The 18387-nt window shown below is 38.3% G+C and overlaps 1 protein-coding gene across 2 annotated transcripts in view; it reads left to right on the top strand.

The window, feature by feature from the left end:
* The window catches only part of PTCH1 (patched 1), an 85772-nt gene extending 67592 nt beyond the window's left edge, over nt 1–18180 (top strand). For both annotated transcript variants that reach the window (XM_054033149.1, XM_054033148.1), the window contains exons 17-24: nt 1278–1461; nt 3059–3339; nt 4897–5034; nt 8567–8709; nt 11527–11626; nt 12817–13071; nt 14257–14788; nt 16769–18180. In XM_054033149.1, the coding sequence (XP_053889124.1) occupies nt 1278–1461; nt 3059–3339; nt 4897–5034; nt 8567–8709; nt 11527–11626; nt 12817–13071; nt 14257–14787 (1632 nt within the window). In that variant the 3' untranslated portion in view covers nt 14788; nt 16769–18180. The remainder of the gene's footprint in view (nt 1–1277; nt 1462–3058; nt 3340–4896; nt 5035–8566; nt 8710–11526; nt 11627–12816; nt 13072–14256; nt 14789–16768) is intronic.
* Nucleotides 18181–18387: the final 207 nt, after the last annotated feature.

Raw genomic sequence — 18387 nt, 5'->3', positions numbered from 1 at the left:
TCTTCTCTCAGAACTATAGCTGACTTTCTGTACTTTCAGGCAAATAATAGCCACTCTAATAATGATCTTCCCGGCAGCTCTGTTTATTGTCTTTCTTTTTTTGTTGGCATTAAAGGTGACAGATTTACGGAGTACATTGTTCAAAGTTACTATGGTGTATAAAACACAGTGCTTTACAGCAACATGCAGCATGCTGTCAAGTCGGACAGGAGTTTGAGTTAGGAATTAAGCAAAAGAGGGGAGTTGAAGAGGAAACTTAAGTGAGATGCCCAAGTAGTTTTGTTTGGTAGTATGTACCAGGTACATCATGGAACAAATGTGATTGGACCATAGCTGCTGATATAATTTCCTGTGCCTGGGAGGGAGAAAAGTGTGGTGCACCCACAGGGGCTGTGAGCTGTACTGTGCAATTCCAAAGACAGCTTGAAGACATATAGTTGTTGCATATCCTGTGGATTAATTGAATCCAGATCTTTGGAATCCAGCTTTTTTTTTTTTAAACTGCTGTCACTGTTGTTTTTCATTTCATTAAAAAGACCTGAAACTGGAGCCAGGCCAGAATTTAAAATAAACTAAACAAAACAAAAAAATCATAATGTTTTTCATCCAAGACATCCTCTGGCTGGGTAATATTTGGCTACAAAACCCTGGAAATACACCACTGCTGTTTACCCCACAAATACATTTGCCCACAATGACCCAAGCCGCACAGTGCACTCGTCTACTTTCTTGGCGCTTGGCATTTTCTGAATACATAGGTCATAGGAGGCAAGTGTTAGCAAAATTTATACAGATGTTGTTTTATTTTTATAGCTCTCCTCCATTTACTGGGTGGCATTTCCTTCAGTGTTAACAACAGAGGTTAACTGCACACAGACGTGTATAGGGACTCTTGCCAGATTTTTTTTTTCCCCCTCCTTTAAATATGTTTCTCCAACTTGGTCATTTTTCCCCCTTGGCTGTAGACAGTCTCTTAGAATTCAGATTTAATTGGTTCAGTCTATTCTGGAACCATCTGCTGGTTTAATGTTTATAATAAATATTATATGCTTTTCACAAAATAAAACAAAACACTTTTCTAAAATTCAGTACAGATATTTAGTTATTTGCTCACTCTCAAACAATAGTCTGTTTAGTCACTTAATGTGAAGTCACACACACAAAAAATGATTCTGTATGTGTGTTGCATATTCCAGTCTTTTTGTTTAAAGCTTTGCAGCAAGAACTCTGAAAGCAAAACCCCTTTCTGAAAGGCTTCTAATCTTCCCATTTTGCAGTTGACTAAACAGCGTCTGGTGGATGCAGATGGAATCATTAACCCAAATGCTTTCTACATCTACCTGACAGCCTGGGTTAGCAATGACCCCGTGGCCTACGCTGCCTCTCAAGCCAACATCCGGCCTCACCGTCCAGAATGGGTCCATGACAAAGCAGACTATATGCCAGAAACAAGGCTGAGAAGTAAGTAACGTTTAATCTTAATGTCTTATAGTTTATATAAGTGCCTCACCCCTTCCATAAAGGCCCAGTAACTCTCCAGTTACTTGACACTGTACAGGTCTCAGAAGCATAAACAGAACAATATATTGTGTTACTTTAAAACCTTGGGAGACAGATGCAGTTGTGTAATATAGTATAATGTGGTACCACTGCAGGACTTTATCATGTTGAATAATTAGTTGTATAATAGTTTATATCTAAGCTCTAAAACTTGCATTAGACATTTCTTTTTAACGCTGCTTGTTAATTTTGTATGCAAGGGAAACCTTCAGAGTGCATAACATTCTGCCTTTGCCATTCCAGAGTTTCGTCATTGAAAATTATATCATGTTTATCCTAAATTTGTCACCCTAGTGTGGAAGAAATTTTTGGCAAGTTAGGTCATTCATACCTGTATTGGGCTAGAGCTGTTTGGGTAGGGGAGAAGTCAGTGTAAGAGAGTGTCATCCTTCTTTTCCACCTGCCCCCATTCACCTTTTTACATTATGAATGGTAATCACGAGTTGATTTTCTTTGCTTTTACACTGGATTTATTGGATGGATTGCTAGTTGGTTACTGAGGGATGGAAGGGGAAGGAGAGGATTGGTTCTCTTGGAAATGCGATTGGATAACAAGCAAGTTGTGCTTCACTGTATCCGAACCCTAGAGCTTTGTGGCAGTCAGCCAAGTCTTGTCTTAATGAAAATTTATAGTTGAGATTATAATAGGGCAAATCATGTTTAGCAAGTCAACTGAATGACCCTGCAGGGTCTGGAACACACAGCGGCAGTAACTAAATGCTTGTTGTGGAAGACTCTTTTTTTTCTTTTGGTATTACAGTAGACTTAGCGTTACATTCAAAAAGAAGCATGGAAAATTTAAGTTTGTCAGATCATTACAGGATAAAATGTTATGTATTTCCTCAATAAACCATTACTGTTGAGGGTTTTTTTTAACTTTTTTTTTTTTTTTTTTTTGTATGGATAGTGGCTTTTAAAATAGACAACTGAAGAATTACAAAATAGAAAGGCCTGATTCACCACTGCATAAATCTAGTTTAGAACCAGTTTAATTCCACTGATTTTAGATAAAGATATGCTGACTTCACAGGAGTTACACCAGCATAAAACGGGAGTAACAGTTTTATCTGAAACTAATTTTTTTTCAAACAAAATATTTAAAATATAGGGAGAAGTGTTTGAGAAGGTTGCCCTTTTGTTTATTTTACATTACATACAGAATACTATGGACAGATAATAAAGTGATAGGTGCCACAGTAATTCATATATATAGTATTAGATACCCATTTACATTAAGTAATATCATCAAGCTGGTCTTAAGTATGATGTGCAGTGTAATAATTGAATTACACTGCAAGGTGTGAAATATAGTCATCTGTTGTGATTAGAGTTTTTAAAGTAGCCACAGAAGTTCTGGAGTTTAAACAAAGTAATTAATTGTGACTCAAATTTAACACTTTTCCACAGAAAACAAAGTGCTTTAATCATATTTATTTCTCTGCACATTGTTTTTTCTTCCTTTACAATCTGTATTTAAACGTTATCATCTTTCTCTTAGTTCCAGCAGCTGAGCCCATTGAATATGCTCAGTTTCCTTTCTACCTCAATGGATTGCGTGAAACTGCTGACTTTGTGGAAGCTATTGAGAAAGTGAGAGCGATCTGTAACAACTACAGCAGCCTTGGGGTCCCCAGCTACCCAAATGGATACCCATTTCTTTTTTGGGAACAGTACATTGGGCTTCGTCACTGGCTTCTCTTGTCTATTAGCGTGGTTCTGGCTTGCACATTTCTGGTGTGTGCCCTCTTTCTCCTGAACCCCTGGACGGCTGGGATCATTGTAAGTTTATTATAAGGTTCTTTGTTAAAGGCAAATTCCTTTCAGCCTAGCTCTTGCTGCAGTCAGAAAGGGTTTGTTTATGTCTGGGCCTCTGGTGGAGTATGTATATTGCATCATTCATGATATATTTATTCAACTTGAGGGGGTAGGGTTCATGGTAAAGGTATAACCCTTAATAACCTTAATCTTTTGACCACACTCTGGTAGCTTTAAAGCTTATAAACATAACTAAACTTTTGCCCCTGCTCAGATCCTCATGAACATGAAAAATGAAGCATGGAGGAAAATTGGAATTTTTAAGTAGCTATTAAAAAGAATTCTACATTCCCCACACCCCCAAGTTTTTTTAAATCAAACAAAATTATTTTTCATGGCAGTTTCTTATTTCTACATCTTGCCCATAAACAGTAAATTACTGTACTAACTTCTGGATGTGAATCTTAGAAGGATAAGAAGGAAGTATGGATAGGTGAACGGTTGTACAATACACACTGAAAAAGGAGTGTAAGTATGTCTTTAAGGAGAAAGAGCAGTAAAATTATAAATGATACAGAATACTCCATGAATTCCTTGTAATAAACATTCATGTTAAATTGAATTATGATGTTCCTGTGTTTAAATTCCATAAACTATTGTATAGCTTATAAAATGCCAGAAGTAGAAAAGCACAGAGCAGTCACTAGTTTTTGTACTGTACATTTGTGCAACAGGTATGTTAAAAGGTAAATGTTTAGTCTAGAATATTTTTCATAGCACTCAATCAAACAATTTATGTTATCATTCATGATTCATTAGCTTATAAAATCATTTATTGTAGTACTTACATTTTTCTTGGGAAAGGGGGTTTATTTTAGAGTCCTCCATCTCTTTTAAAAATGTGTATTTTTTTTTGTTGGCTCCAGAAACTTTTAAGTCTACTCCACAGATTTCCCCCCACCTCTCTACATTTTTTTTTTACCAGATAGATGAAAGAAAATAAAAGCTTTCCCTTAGATTTAACTGTTTGCTTTGTCCAGGCCAATCCCTCTAAGTTTCTTCAAAGCCAAGAGACTCTCTGTAACCTGACACTCATCAGCTGATTATGGCATTCACTTTCTTCCGGGATTTAAATCTGCCCTTGAGTCATCTTCACTTACTCCATGAATTCTGCAGAAAGAACCCAAACCAGCTGTTTAAAAGTTGCTTTTCTACGTCTGCCTTCCTTTAATTTTTGATAATATTGTTGGGGAAATAGGTTAAAAAACAGAAAAGTTATATTCTGATGGATGGGGATAGGGAGGAATACTAAATTATGTTTTAGATGGTATTGACAAGAGGTAACCAATAGAAAATTGATGTTTGCTCTGCCCACTGGATCCCGGGGGAATAATTTAAACTGACTCTTTTCAGGTCATTGCCATTGAATTCAATGAAATAAGGAAAAATAGCTTGCCTTTGGAAGGTGAGAGAAAGAGTGCTGTGTGGGTTGCATTTACTAGTCCCACATTGTTTTGAAAGTCCTTTTCTTCATTTATATAGAGTATAAGAAGTTACTAACAGCTGTTTGAAATCATTTAGGTGCTGGTGCTGGCTCTGATGACCGTGGAGCTGTTTGGCATGATGGGTCTAATTGGAATAAAGCTGAGTGCAGTGCCTGTGGTCATCCTGATTGCTTCTGTTGGCATAGGAGTGGAATTCACTGTTCATGTTGCTTTGGTATGTAAAATTAGGCAGCATTTTTAAAGTATTTTGAAAATCGCTCCAAGATTTTTAAAAAAGGGACCCTGAAGTTAGGCTCCTAAATCCATACTTAGGCATCCAAATGAGTGATCTGATTCTCAACAGACAACCAAGCTCAAACACTGCTCAAGGGTTAGTGTGCCAGTTAGATTGTTGCCTGATAGACCATAATTGATTTGAAAGAATACTTACCATCTGTTAAGTCAATGATGCATGAAATAAGACTGGATTCAACAATGCACTCTTACATGCTTTTAAATATGACTTGACTGGTCTCCAATTAATATGTGGTAGGTATTTCTATGATCCGTATCAATATCTGTATTAAGCAGAACTGTTAAGGTCTATTAAGACCTTCACACTCTAAGTGTCCGCTCAGACACTACCACTATCTTGGACCTTTCTTTTGTCCCTACGTGCTGCAGAGGACCTTGTAACAGTACATAACTATACACTTCCTGTTGTGTCTAGTTGCTGCCTATTATGGCAAATTTAATACTTTGGGGGAGATTTTCGTAGGCACAAATGGTAGTTAGGCATCCATTCCCATAAATATTCAATTGTACTTTAGCGCTTGCCTTTGAAATCTCCCATTAGGTCTCTTTCTTTCAGAACATATTAGTTGTTAGTAATGGTCCCAGTCCTGCAGTCCATAGGTAAGCAGAATTCCCATTGATTGACTGAAGAGTAATGCAGAAAAAACAGAGAGAGAGAGAATGTATAAACACAGTTGGAAACATTTTCAAATTGGGTTCCTAAATTTAGGCACATAAACTAGTGGCCTGATGTTCTGAAGTGCTAAGCAACTGCAGCTCCCATTTAAGCCAATGAGAGCTGGCACCATTGAAATTCAGGCCATTTATGTAGGTGTCCAAATATGGAATAAAGCCTAATTTTTGGTGTTCAAGTTTGAAAATTTTGGTTTGTTATGGAAATGTTGATATTTCTATTGTTAGAGTTGCATGTAGACTTCCATTTTAAGCCTTATTTTCTGAGCACACACCCCTAGCTTTTGATTAAACAACTTGTTTGCAAATTGAAATGCTGAAAATAGCATGAGAGATTTTTTTTCTTAGAATTTGGAAAATGTGGGATTTAAAAAGTTTATATGCTACTTAATCCAAAATTACATGTGATTTAAATTAATTCCCAGTGTCTGATGATTTTTTTTTAGGCCCACACGTTCTTAACAGTGGTTGGTTTTCACAACTCCCAATGTTACATACAGAGAGGACTCTTCACACACTTAGCACATGTATTCCCATACATTTTTCAGGAGAAGATTATTTAAGAATCGCCATCCATATGGAGTGAAACAATACTGTAGAGAATAGAAAGGAATCAGTCTGGACAGGCCAGTTTAATTATTGTAGGAAGGGTAATATCTATTCATTAATATTTTTGTTTTTCATAAGTACCATCAGAATCCAGAAGGCTCAAAGAATGGGATGGGGAAGAGAAGTAGACTGGAGAGAGAGAAGATGAGGATTAGATGTGGTCCACAACTACAGAAGAAAACCTTGGGTTGGGGTGATGCAAACTGCTGAGGGCATTGCTGGGGGAGTGAGAAGGCAGCAGGGACTAGAGGGTAATTTTGAGTTTTGGAAACTCAGAAGCATGATAAGGGTGCAGCAGGCTGAGGTGCACAATGGCAGTGAACTGTGGGGTGCCCTCAGTTTTAAGTGGAGGGAGTAGATTTAAGAGGTCCTTGTGAATGGAGGGGTAATATGAGGAAAAAGGGACAGGCAGCTGGAAGCATATTTAGGCTTGTTGAGATAAAGCAGCCTGCTAAGGCTTGTGGTGGGATGGTGAATGTTTCAGAGATCTGGTGCATGTTGTGGGGAAACAAATGACAAATTTGAAATAAATAAATAAATAAATAAAAATTGGAACACAAAATTATGAAATGCTTGGCTGTCAGTTCTAAGTGGAGAGAGAAACCAAACTAATTTATGTCACATTTTTACCTAAATAAAATCACATGTGGGTAAAGTTTCAGTCCCCAGCAAACTTAAAACCACTTTTTTCCCCTAGACTGACATTGGAAATAAAACCCTTCAAAAATGGGTTTTACAATGAAAGCACCTAATAGATGTTAAACTATAGCAGCACTGCTGGCCAATGCATTCATAGAACTAACAGAATATAAATAACCCCACCAGTGTTGTATAAACAAAATATGCAATGCTTATAGTATTGATACAAGATTTAATTGTAGTTGTTTAAGACAAATTCACAATCCACTCGTGGCTCAGTTTTTCTCTGCCAATTGTGAGCTGTGACCTCATTTTTTTTAAATTCCTCCAAATAAATTCTGCATCAACACTACACTCATTGTATTATGTATTCTTTAAATACACACCTATCCATGTGCAGTGCATATATTTTGTTACTATGTTATGGGTCTGATCCCACAGCCCTGACTCATGTGAGTCGTCCAGTACACATCGGCTCATATCCTGTGCTGTATATGGAAATCCATTTGTTATCCATAACTGAGCATGTATATATAAAATATGCTAACCCTGGATACATTAGTTTTCCATGGTTCACTGTTATTCTTATAAATCTTGAGTACTGAACTATGTTATATGCTGTGAGTTGCTTACTCAGGAGTCATGGGGAGGAGGATAGATTCTCTATAAATTACATCAGTGCTCAGATACTATAGGGATGAGTGGCAGGATAAAACCCTGAGACAGATTTATAGTTGTTTGGTTTTGAAGTAGTAAAAATTGTAAATATATTTGCATAAAATGGAGCATAAATATAGAGAATAAGAAGAGCACAGTCCTGCAGTGCTTGTATATATGAGAAGACCCACTGGATACTTTGGGTCAAATCCTGCTCATCTCATTTAGTTAGGGGCTGATTGTGCATAAAGCTCTGCTAGCATGGGGTCCTGTGCCCACATGGAGAGATCCACTGACATCAGTGGAGAATTCTGCTTAAAAAGAGTCAGAAAGATACAGCCCATTAATAGGATGCTGAACTCAGTATGACTATGCATGTGAGTAAAGGTTGCAGGATCACGTCCAAGTCCACAAAAAATAATAATTCAAGTCATGTGGTCCCTGCTACCACAGAATTCCCATGACATCAATGGGAGTTTTGCCCAGGTAAGAACTTCAAGAGTAGTCTTATAATTTTTACATGAGAAGTTCTTTCAAAATTAAACGAATCCTTTGTGGGTGGGAACAGGCAAACAGAGCAACAAACGAAAATCCTTATGAGGTGGGGTGGGGGTTGTTTCAGAAAATTATTGCTGTGGCCCTGACCCTGCAATCAATCCTCACTCCACTCCCATGACTTCAGTAGCAGCTGTATACAATGACTGAAGAATCAGACCTTGTCTTGAACTCTAGGCAGCCACAAAGATATTTTAATAAACTGTAAATTGGAGTAATTAGCTGGGGCAGGGGGAGGAAACGTGCGTGCTTTGGGAAAGGCTGAGAGTTTTTAAAGACTGTGTACAAAGAAATGATGACATGGAGTTTATTTTTTATAGGCATTTTTAACCGCCATAGGAGACAAGAACCGCAGGGCTGTCCTTGCATTGGAGCACATGTTTGCACCAGTATTGGATGGAGCTGTGTCTACTCTGCTTGGAGTGTTAATGCTTGCAGGGTCCGAGTTTGACTTTATTGTCAGGTAAAGCATCTCTTGACTTTTTTTATTTTTTGTTTTTTTTAAATGTGTACACCCTCGATGTCTGGTCATTTCAGTGTATCTGCTGTTTTACTACTGTGCATGCTTACATCATGGTCCTGCTTTACCTCTGCTTTATTAACTCCTTGTTTCTTGCTAATTGCAATAATACTTCCTTTGCTGACGTTGGATTAAGTTCCAGGAAAATTAGACTCCCAGCCTAAAATGAAACAAAAGGGGTCCTCTATTGCCTCGTTTGCTCAGTTCTGAAATAAGTTAGCTCCAAATACCTAGTATTGTCCAGTGGTTAGCTGGATTTGACCTTTAACCCAGACTTTTCATATGTACAGCATTTTGTGTGGAAGGGACAAGAGGAACTATAAACATCCTGAAACCGACACTCTCTTTCCCTCCCCCTTCCCTGTCATCCCTGTATGAAGTTTGCAGCAGGTTTTAACTGACAAAAAAATTGAAGCCCTGTTTAGGATGTAGGAAACCATAAGCGTGAACATAGACGTTTGTATTAAAATTTGTAAAGCAAAGCCTGAGGACCTGTTTATAGCTAAAGGCAGGCTGTTTCTTGTGCATTTAATTAAGAATGTGAATTTGTCAAGTATGAGAGGAAAGCAAGGTTTTCTTTTGAAGGGAATTTGAGAAATGCAGTGAAATGGATCCTATTCTATTCCAAACAACCTGTGGAGCTCTGCAAAATGGCTAATCTTAGAAGTAACACTGGTTCTTTGTGGCAGACTATGGCCCAAAAAAAAAAAAAGCGCAGGAATGGGGTAGTGCTGGACCAAACATTCATGGTCTGATAGATGACTGGACTGTTCAGACTAAAGTGAGCTCGATAAATAGATGTAAACTAAATTAGGTCATCTAACAAAAAAAAAACGTCACACTATGTACCCTTAAATGCAACTTCCACCAAGTCTTCTGTGTGTCTCAGTTTTTGTTGGTGGTGAGGTAATGAGGCAGAACTATTCAGTTAGGGTCTGCTCCTATAACGTGATGAGCACTATGTAGGATTGGGCTTTTCCTGCAGATTGAATGAAATTTACAGTAACATATTTGTTGTAATACTCTACATATTGCTCACATAAGCAGATAGTGTGCACATTTTCATGACATAGTAAATGGCAGCATGTAGTCTTGTTTGATTCCAAATTTGGATTTGATATTTGCTTAACAAATAAAATGAGCCTTTCACATTTTAAACTTTTGTTGTTTAACTTTGTCTTTGCCCACCAGTTTCTTTTTTTCTAGCACAATCTGGCTTCAGTTCCCCTTGGTTTTCTAAGACAGATGTAAAATAAATGAGCAAATCTGAAGCATTGTTACAGTGAGTGAAGAAGACTCCAAACTTCCGGAAAGGGATAGTTTAGCCCATCAGTGTGTTTAGGAAGATTAAGTAAATTAACAGACATTGTATATGCTAAGTGGCCAGACTTGTAATCAGCCTGTTTATTCTAGTGTTAGATGGATGAGATGCAAATGTGTTTTAATGCCTGTTGTTGATACATGTCCCAGCATGAAGTTCTGGTAGTTTATATTAGTGAAGGAGATTGGTTCCTTGATTTTGCTAATGCAGATCAAAAATTCCAAAGTGTTTACAATAGCAGGATATTTGTAGTTTTACAGGAATCTGATATATTTGATCAGATGTGGAAACATAGGCAATAAAGTTTGTCGCCTACTAAACAATGTTATCAGCAGTGGCGCTGTTATTAGGAAACTTGCCCCTATTTTTCCTCCTGCACCCAGACCCTCCAAAAATTTGTCCAAAAATTTGTCCAGGACTGAGCCCTTGAAATCATTAGTTACAACGCAGCCTTGAGTTTAGTCTGAACTCCAGCTGTGCCGAATACCAACTAGTAAGGCTTCCCTTTTACTGACAGGTTTACCTTGGTATTCATGAAGGATCCCAGACCTTAGCCCTCAATGGTGGGAAAGGACAACCACTTGTGCACTTTCCTCGTCCTCCATAGTACTTCAGCCTTTATGTTTGAATTGGCTGACGCAAAACAAGAGTATTCAGAGATGCTAAATTGTTCAACAAAAGATTAGCCTGCAATGCAGCTCTGCCATTGTGGAGTGCTCTTACTCAGTACAATGCTGAAGCTTACTACAGAATGGGCAGCATTTTCTTGGCAGAAAGCTGGTTCCTGTGTTCTAAAAAGGTTGCAATTTGAGCTATTTGGTAAAACTGGAACTCACAGAATTCTAGGCGGAAAGTTGTGATTAATGAACGGCAAGGGAAAGCCTTACCTGATACACTAGAGATTTAATTAGAGATTCCGCTGTTAGATGCAGAAGCATTTCACAGTGGATTAGCTGCTGGGAGAAGTGGGCTTCTTTTCCTTCTAGGCTAAATTGTTTAAATTCTACACCCTTCACTTCATTTGTTTGCTTCTGCTGGGTTTTCACTAATGGGGGCCCCTTTTCATTGTATTTGTGCTTTCAATCCATTCAGCCATTCAGTTCACATTCCATATTTTTGTGTTTGTGTAACACATTTATAAATAACATTACATGCCACAAGATTTTGGTAAATTAACAAACTCATTTTTTTTCTTTCCTTTATCAACTAACACTTTGGGTTGTGGAATGTAGCTTCTCTAATCCAAAAGGTAATAAATAAATAAATACATGTATTAATAAAAAGTCATGATTTTGTACAATATTTTTAAAGTTTCTGAGACTTGCATTAGCATATTTTTCTTTTTAAAAGTTAAATTATTTTTGGGAGTAGTATGCAATCTTCTGTATTCCTAATGGTATTCATGGCCCTTTTCTCCCTCTTTTTAAACAATATTTCAGGTATTTCTTTGCTGTTTTGGCAATTTTAACCATTCTGGGAGTTTTAAATGGATTGGTGCTGCTTCCAGTTCTTCTTTCATTCTTTGGACCATATCCTGAGGTCAGTAGTTACATTTATGATCAGAAGAAATTAATGTGTCCTTTTCTTCTTTCTTTCCTAGAAACCTATTATTCACTTTGTAATTCTGATTTTTATTTGTTTCTTGCTCTTTTTTTGTTTTATTTAAAAAAATATTAAATGTGGTTTCTTTTCTTAATTTGATATTCTTGATTAGTAATCAGAAGGTGTCTTGTATAATAACCAGTGGGTTGGAAGTTGTCTCTTTGGTTTAGATACAAATGCATGATTTAATTAGCTTCATTTTTAAGCAGAATTTCATGTATTAGCTATGCCCTAGGAGCAGAGATTTCCTCAACTTTTTCATTCTACAGGCCATTTTGTGAAGAGAGCTCCTTTTGTAGATCTGTGTTTCCTCCTAGCACTCCGGCCCCTCATTGCTTCATTCTCAAAATATTTAACTCAGCAGACCACCAGGAAGGGCTCCCCATACCAGTGGTGGTCCACAGACCACAGCTGGAGAACCACTGCCTTAGGCCACAAGTCTACAAAAGGATCCTCCCTTATCAACAAATACACTCTCATGGTATCCTGTAGGCTTTAGTGAGATCCTGGACTGTCCATGCGATCGATCCCTTTGCAGGATCAGGGCCTTAAACCGTCCAATGCAAGTCCAACAAGAGAGCATTCATGGCCTTCAAACTTCCACTTGATAGCTCATTGGGTATATCACAGTTACCCCTCTAAGGCATGATCATTGAGTTTTCTCTACTGTTGTTAAAAGAAAGTAACTTTATAGCTGTGTGTATAGTGTGTGTGGAGATATAGATATGGGGGAGCGTGTGTGTGTGTGTGTGTATATATAACACACACATAGAGTGCTTGCTATTATGTGTGTATCCATCTGTCTATGTACATACACAAAATCATATTTTCTAATAGATATACACTATACATAACCATGGAATTACTCTTTTAATGACATACCAAGAAATATATGTATTATACACACTTACACACCCAGACATTGACAGGAATATATGTAATTATGTTCAAATCCACAGACAGGGATCATGTCTCTTTCTTTTTGGTACAGCACTGTGCACAGTAGCAGAGAATGTAGCAAATAATAAATAACAAAATGGTTTTGGTGACAAGAGTAGATGTAGCTTGGTGAAGAACATTTTTGTTGAATGTTAGTAATTATAAGGGGTTTCAATTGTCATTATTAGGTTTCTCCAGCTAACGGACGGAACAGATTGCCTACTCCATCTCCTGAGCCCGCCCCTAACATCGTGAGGTTTGCACTGCCACCTGGACACACAAATAATGGATCAGATTCATCTGATTCCGAGTACAGTTCTCAGACTACAGTGTCAGGAATCAGTGAGGAACTCCATCAGTACGAGGCCACTCAGAGCTCTGGTGCACCAGTCCACCAAGTAATAGTGGAAGCAACTGAGAATCCTGTCTTTGCCAGATCGACTGTAAGTAACCCACATGTTGGTTTGGGGGACAAAGGGGAGGAAGTTATTTTGTTTTGGCTTTTTGGAAGAATTTATCTTTTTCAGTTTGTATAGCAATGTTTATATTTCTGACTTTTTTTTTTTTTGCGTTGTACTTCTGGCTGCAACTGGCCCAAACTTAAGAGCACTTCCAGATGATGGATGCTCAGGCTTTTTCACCCCTTCATTTAGGAAGGAAATTCAGATAAAATGGTTGTATCAAAGCACAGCGCATTTTCATCAGTAAATGCCTTTGCAGCATACTGGCTTGAGCTGGAAGTGCAGGACTGGCAGGTCCTTTGACAACTGCTCCGGATGACTCTATGAAAGAAAAGGGAAGGGGCTCTGGAATAAATGTGGCTCCACCCAGAGCCATATGAACCAGAGCCACCCAGAGCCACGTGGGCTATCTTCATATTACATTTCTCTTCCAGTAATACATTTTAGAGGATAAGGGCTGGTGCAGACCAGGGAAAGAGTGTCTCATGGTTTCTCCAAACCTTGGATTTGCTGTGTGTCAGCACAGTGCCCAAGCCCTAAGCCACTGGGCCAGCATAACTTTCCTTTCAAAGATAAACTAAAAAGCTCCGTCTCCTACCCCCCAGGATGCTGCACGCTGAGCTGCAATGTGGATCTGTTTTTCTTCAGCAGAGGCCTAAAAATAGGTACAAGCAGAGCCACATTTGAAGTTGGTCACGGTTTATTGACTGATGTGGCTGCTGTGCTTCACGCTTTTTACAGAGATCCAGAAACCAGATTCCTGCAATCTATACAAACCATCCCACTAACATCCTGTGTATGTACCCCAGCTGGAAGAGAGTCTTTGCCAAAGCCCAGCAATTTTGGTTATTGAACCACTTAAGTTGTAGCGCTTGCTATTTACCCTTTTCAAAAGACTGAGCAGTATGTGGGAGGTATACATAATGCTTTCAATGACAGTCCTGTGTTTATCTGCAAAGTTGTACTTCCCAGTGACTTGTAACAATTTTGGGAGAGAACGGTCTTTGAAAAAGGCACAAATAAGACTCCAGAATGCTTCACTTCTAGAGTTAGTCCAGGACAGTACACTTCAGGGCTGCACCAGGGAAAATATTTCTATAGCATGTGTAACTTTTGTTTACATGCTTTAGGACAGAGATTTAACCACATATCTCATTTCATTTCCAGGTGGTTCAGCCAGAGACAAGATGTCATCAGCCAAGTCCAAAATTACAGTCTAACCCAGAAGCCGGGTCCCAGCAGACATGGCATCATAACAGACAACCTAGACGAGAACTGAGAGAAGGACTACGACCGCCCCCTTACAGGCCGCGCAGGGACGCTTTTGAAATTTCTACTGAAGGGCATTCTGGACCTAGCAATAGGGACCGCTCGGGCCATAGGGCTCGCTCTCATAACATTAGAAGCCCAGCATTCACTGCCATGGGTACTTCAGTGCCAGCATACTGCCAGCCTATCACTACTGTGACTGCCTCCGCTTCAGTTACTGTTGCTGTACACTCTGCTGTGCACAGCCATAACTGTCATGGAGGAGGCTTTCCATCTTACGAAGGATACCATGAAACTGACCATGGAACATTTGAGGACCCCCATGTGCCTTTTAATGTACGGTGTGAGAGGAGAAACTCTAAAGTAGAAGTAATAGAACTGCAAGATGTTGAATGTGAAGAAAGGACAAATGGCAACAGCTCAGATTAAGGTACATTTTTGTCCTTCCCAGACAATGGTGGGGGTGGGGGAAGGGAGGAGGAGGAGACAAGAATTTCCTAAGGTATCTTTCCTCCCAGCTGCTTTACCCTCTGGGCAACAATGACTGGGATTTCCCACCCATAAATATCGGTGCATTTTGCATTAGAAAATTAGCTTGGGTGAAACAACAATACTTAGCCCTTGACATCTTCAGAGTTCTGTACAAGTATTAAAGTAAATAGTACTATCCCAATTTTTCAGGTGGGGAAACTGAAGCAGAAAATTGGATATGTCCACGGTGCAATCAGGAAGTGTGATTGCAGTACACGCAGGCATACCTGATCAAACTAGCTAGCTTTGATCAAACTAGCTTGCTGAAAATAGCATTCTAGCCACAGTGGCACAGGCAGCACTATGAGCTAGCCATCCAGGTACAATCCCGCCCAAGATACTGGTTAGGTACTCATGGGGCTAGCCTGTGCCACAGCAGCTACACTGCTATTTCTTATGAGCTGGTTAGCAAGCTAGCTTTGAGCTTATACCAACACGCACTGCAATTCACCTCCCAATTGCAGCATAGATATACCCATTATTTGACTTGTCCAAGGCCATGGAACAGGAGTCAGAACCTGGATTTCCTGGTACCCAGTCCTATGCTCAGATCATTCAAACAGGCTGCCTCCTAAAATCTCACACAAAACAACATTTGTTGGGAAGGACCAACAAATTACTTACCAGTTACTTACATTCAAAAGAAAATGACCCTTGAATATAATGTAGTAAAAAGAATATAAACTACTTAGCCAAATCCTCTGGTGCATCAGAACCTCCATGGTTCTGCTGCACAGTGCAAGGCAGGCTGAAGAAAGTATTTGTATGGAGATTACACACATTCCTGCACAGTGCTGCTTTAAGTGGGCTCGATCCAAGGTCTCGTGAAGTGGAGTTCTGTGTATGTGGGCACGTCCAATGGGTTCTGAACAAATCGCCCTGTATGGGTGGAGTGCAGCTGCCACTGTTATAGCCTTTGGGCTGTGGTAACCATCACTGAGTTGCCCTGTGGATGATCCTTTGGTTTGTCAGAGATAATTCCTGACCCTTGAGGATTTGACCCATAAAATGAAAATGAAGGTAAACTCTCCCCCCACCGCCAACGGCTTTGAGGTTATAAAAGAAAGATGTAAAAACTAGAAGTGATCAAAAAAATCATTGTATTTCAGAAAACATTTTTGAAAGAAGTGAAAATGTTTAATTTCATTCAAAATTTTCTATGAATTTTTTGGGGTTCTGCCCCCCCCCAAAACAAAATAGTTTTGGGGGAGGTCACTTTCTCACTTACTTTTTCATACCTTTTTCCAGAGGAAAAAAAAGTATGTGTGTTTTCCACACAGAAAAAAAATGCATTTTTTTGAAAAGTTTCAAAGTGTTTCATCACCACACAAAAACTGTTGAACAAAATGAAAATTTTCATTTTGGTTGAAAAGACATTTTCCATCAAAAATTTCCAAAGGGGAATATTTGACCAGTTCTAATTAAAATACTTTGCACTTCTAAAGCTTCTATCCAAAGATTTTGAAGTATTTTTTAGTATATATGAATGTATCCTCACAGCTCTCCTGGGAAGATGGCAAGTAGTGGAGTCCCAAGGAAGTGGATTCTGAGGCAAAGAGAAGGCCAGGTTCAAATTTTCCAAAAGTGGACACTAATTTGGGTGCCTCAGTTGGTGTCCAATTTCAGATGCCTAAGACCTCATTCTCCTGCAGCTTCCATTGACTTTAACTGGAGTCCAGTACACAGAAATGGAGGCACTCAAAATTAGTGGACATTTAAAACATGACATCAGTGACAGAGATGGGAATACAGTCCAGATTTCCTAACTCTTAGTCCTGTACCTTAATCACAAGAACAATCACATGCATTTGGGGTTGGTTTGGTTTATTTATTTTTCTTAAGCTTAAGTGAATGTTTGTGTTTTCTCTCTTTTGTAAAGGGTAACAACTGAAGCAAAGAAGAGGCCAAAGATGGGGAAACTTCCTCTTTCCAGAACTGCTTGAAGTTATGGAAAAGGACATGCTGCATCAGGATAACAGTTCACTGTTACTGTAACCTATTGTATTATGTTGTTAAATATTTCTATAAATATTTAAAAGGTGTACACATATGTAATATACAAAGGAACAATGTAAAGTAGTATAATCTGGAGTTAACTCTTGTTAATAGAGTGGGACAATATTGTTTGTGTTCTGTACTTATTGTACATTGATCTCTGTGCCACAACTAAGCTTAATCTAGTCCTAAATTTCAGCATATGTTGCTGCTGCTTAAATATTGTATAATTTACTTGTATAATTCTATGCAAATATTGCTTATGTAATAGGATTTTTTGTAAAGGTATGTGTTTAAAATATTTTAAAATTTGCATTTCACAACCCTGTGGTAGTATGAAATGTTACTGTTAACTTTCAAACACGCTATGCGTGATAATTTTTTTTTTTAAATGAGCAGATATGAAGAAAAGCACGTTAATCTTGGTGGTTTAAGTAGGTTTAGCTATGTGCAGGTTTTGTTTTGCTGTGTGCATGTGTGTGTATGTATGTTCCCAGTGTACTGTAGTGTAATTTTTTTTACTGTATGGTAACCCTTAGTGGGCTCATTAACTCACTGATGCTGGCAGAGTCAGGATTTTCCTATTGCTAAGTGCCAGTGAAAAATGTCTTGGCACTTAACAACAGAATCTCCAGACTGCTATTGTCAAAGGGATGATTAAAATAGAAGAGAGGACAGGAGGTCAGGGCATATGGATTCTATTACTAAATCTTCCACTGACTTGCTGTGTGTGACTTTGGGCAAGTCACTTAACCTCCCTATGCCTCAGTTTCCACATCTGTAAAATGGATATAATAATACTTAGCTACCTCCTAGGGGTGTTGTGAGGCTTAATTACTGTTTGGAAAGTGCTTTGATATCCTTTGTGAAAGGTGCCATGTAAGTGCAAAATATAATCATTTTCCTTAACTGCAAAGGGTGTTGGGTATTGAAAGTTGCTAAAATCCAGTTAGCATATGCCTTTGTATGTACTGATGCCATATTTTGATATTGATATTGTAAAACAGAGTGGTACTGGAATAATCTGGTTGTTTATTTCAGTAACGGCACAGTTCAAAGCAATCTGGCATCCCTCATCACTTTATTTAAATGGCAGAAAGCAAGTTAATATAAAGTGACAAAAATTATATTTTTTTAATTATTATTTTCTTCATCTATTTTCACTTCTTATTTTACTGATCTGCTTGATCCAGGACCATAATGATTGACACCTAAGGCCTGGGGTGATTCCCCCCCCTCCCCTCTAAGGTAACTCTTACTGCATTAGTACTTTTAATTAAAATAGCTAAACTGAATTGGGAGCCCTTTATTAATCTAATTTAGCTTCTTTTCTTTTTTTAAAGTTAAAATTGAATTTTTATTTTATATATATATATATATATATATATATAAAACAAATATTCAGTTTAGAAAAAACACAAGATCTGTGTTTCTAAATACAATTGGTCACTCCAGGCCAGGCATTGTTTGATTGGAATTTGTACTTCTCCAGTGGCTGAAAGG

Source organism: Malaclemys terrapin, chromosome 6 (genome assembly GCF_027887155.1).
Source record: "Malaclemys terrapin pileata isolate rMalTer1 chromosome 6, rMalTer1.hap1, whole genome shotgun sequence".
In the NCBI taxonomy this organism is placed as follows: domain Eukaryota; kingdom Metazoa; phylum Chordata; order Testudines; family Emydidae; genus Malaclemys; species Malaclemys terrapin.
Note: the sequence above shows the minus strand (reverse complement) of the source record. Positions and strands in the feature narration are given on the sequence as shown.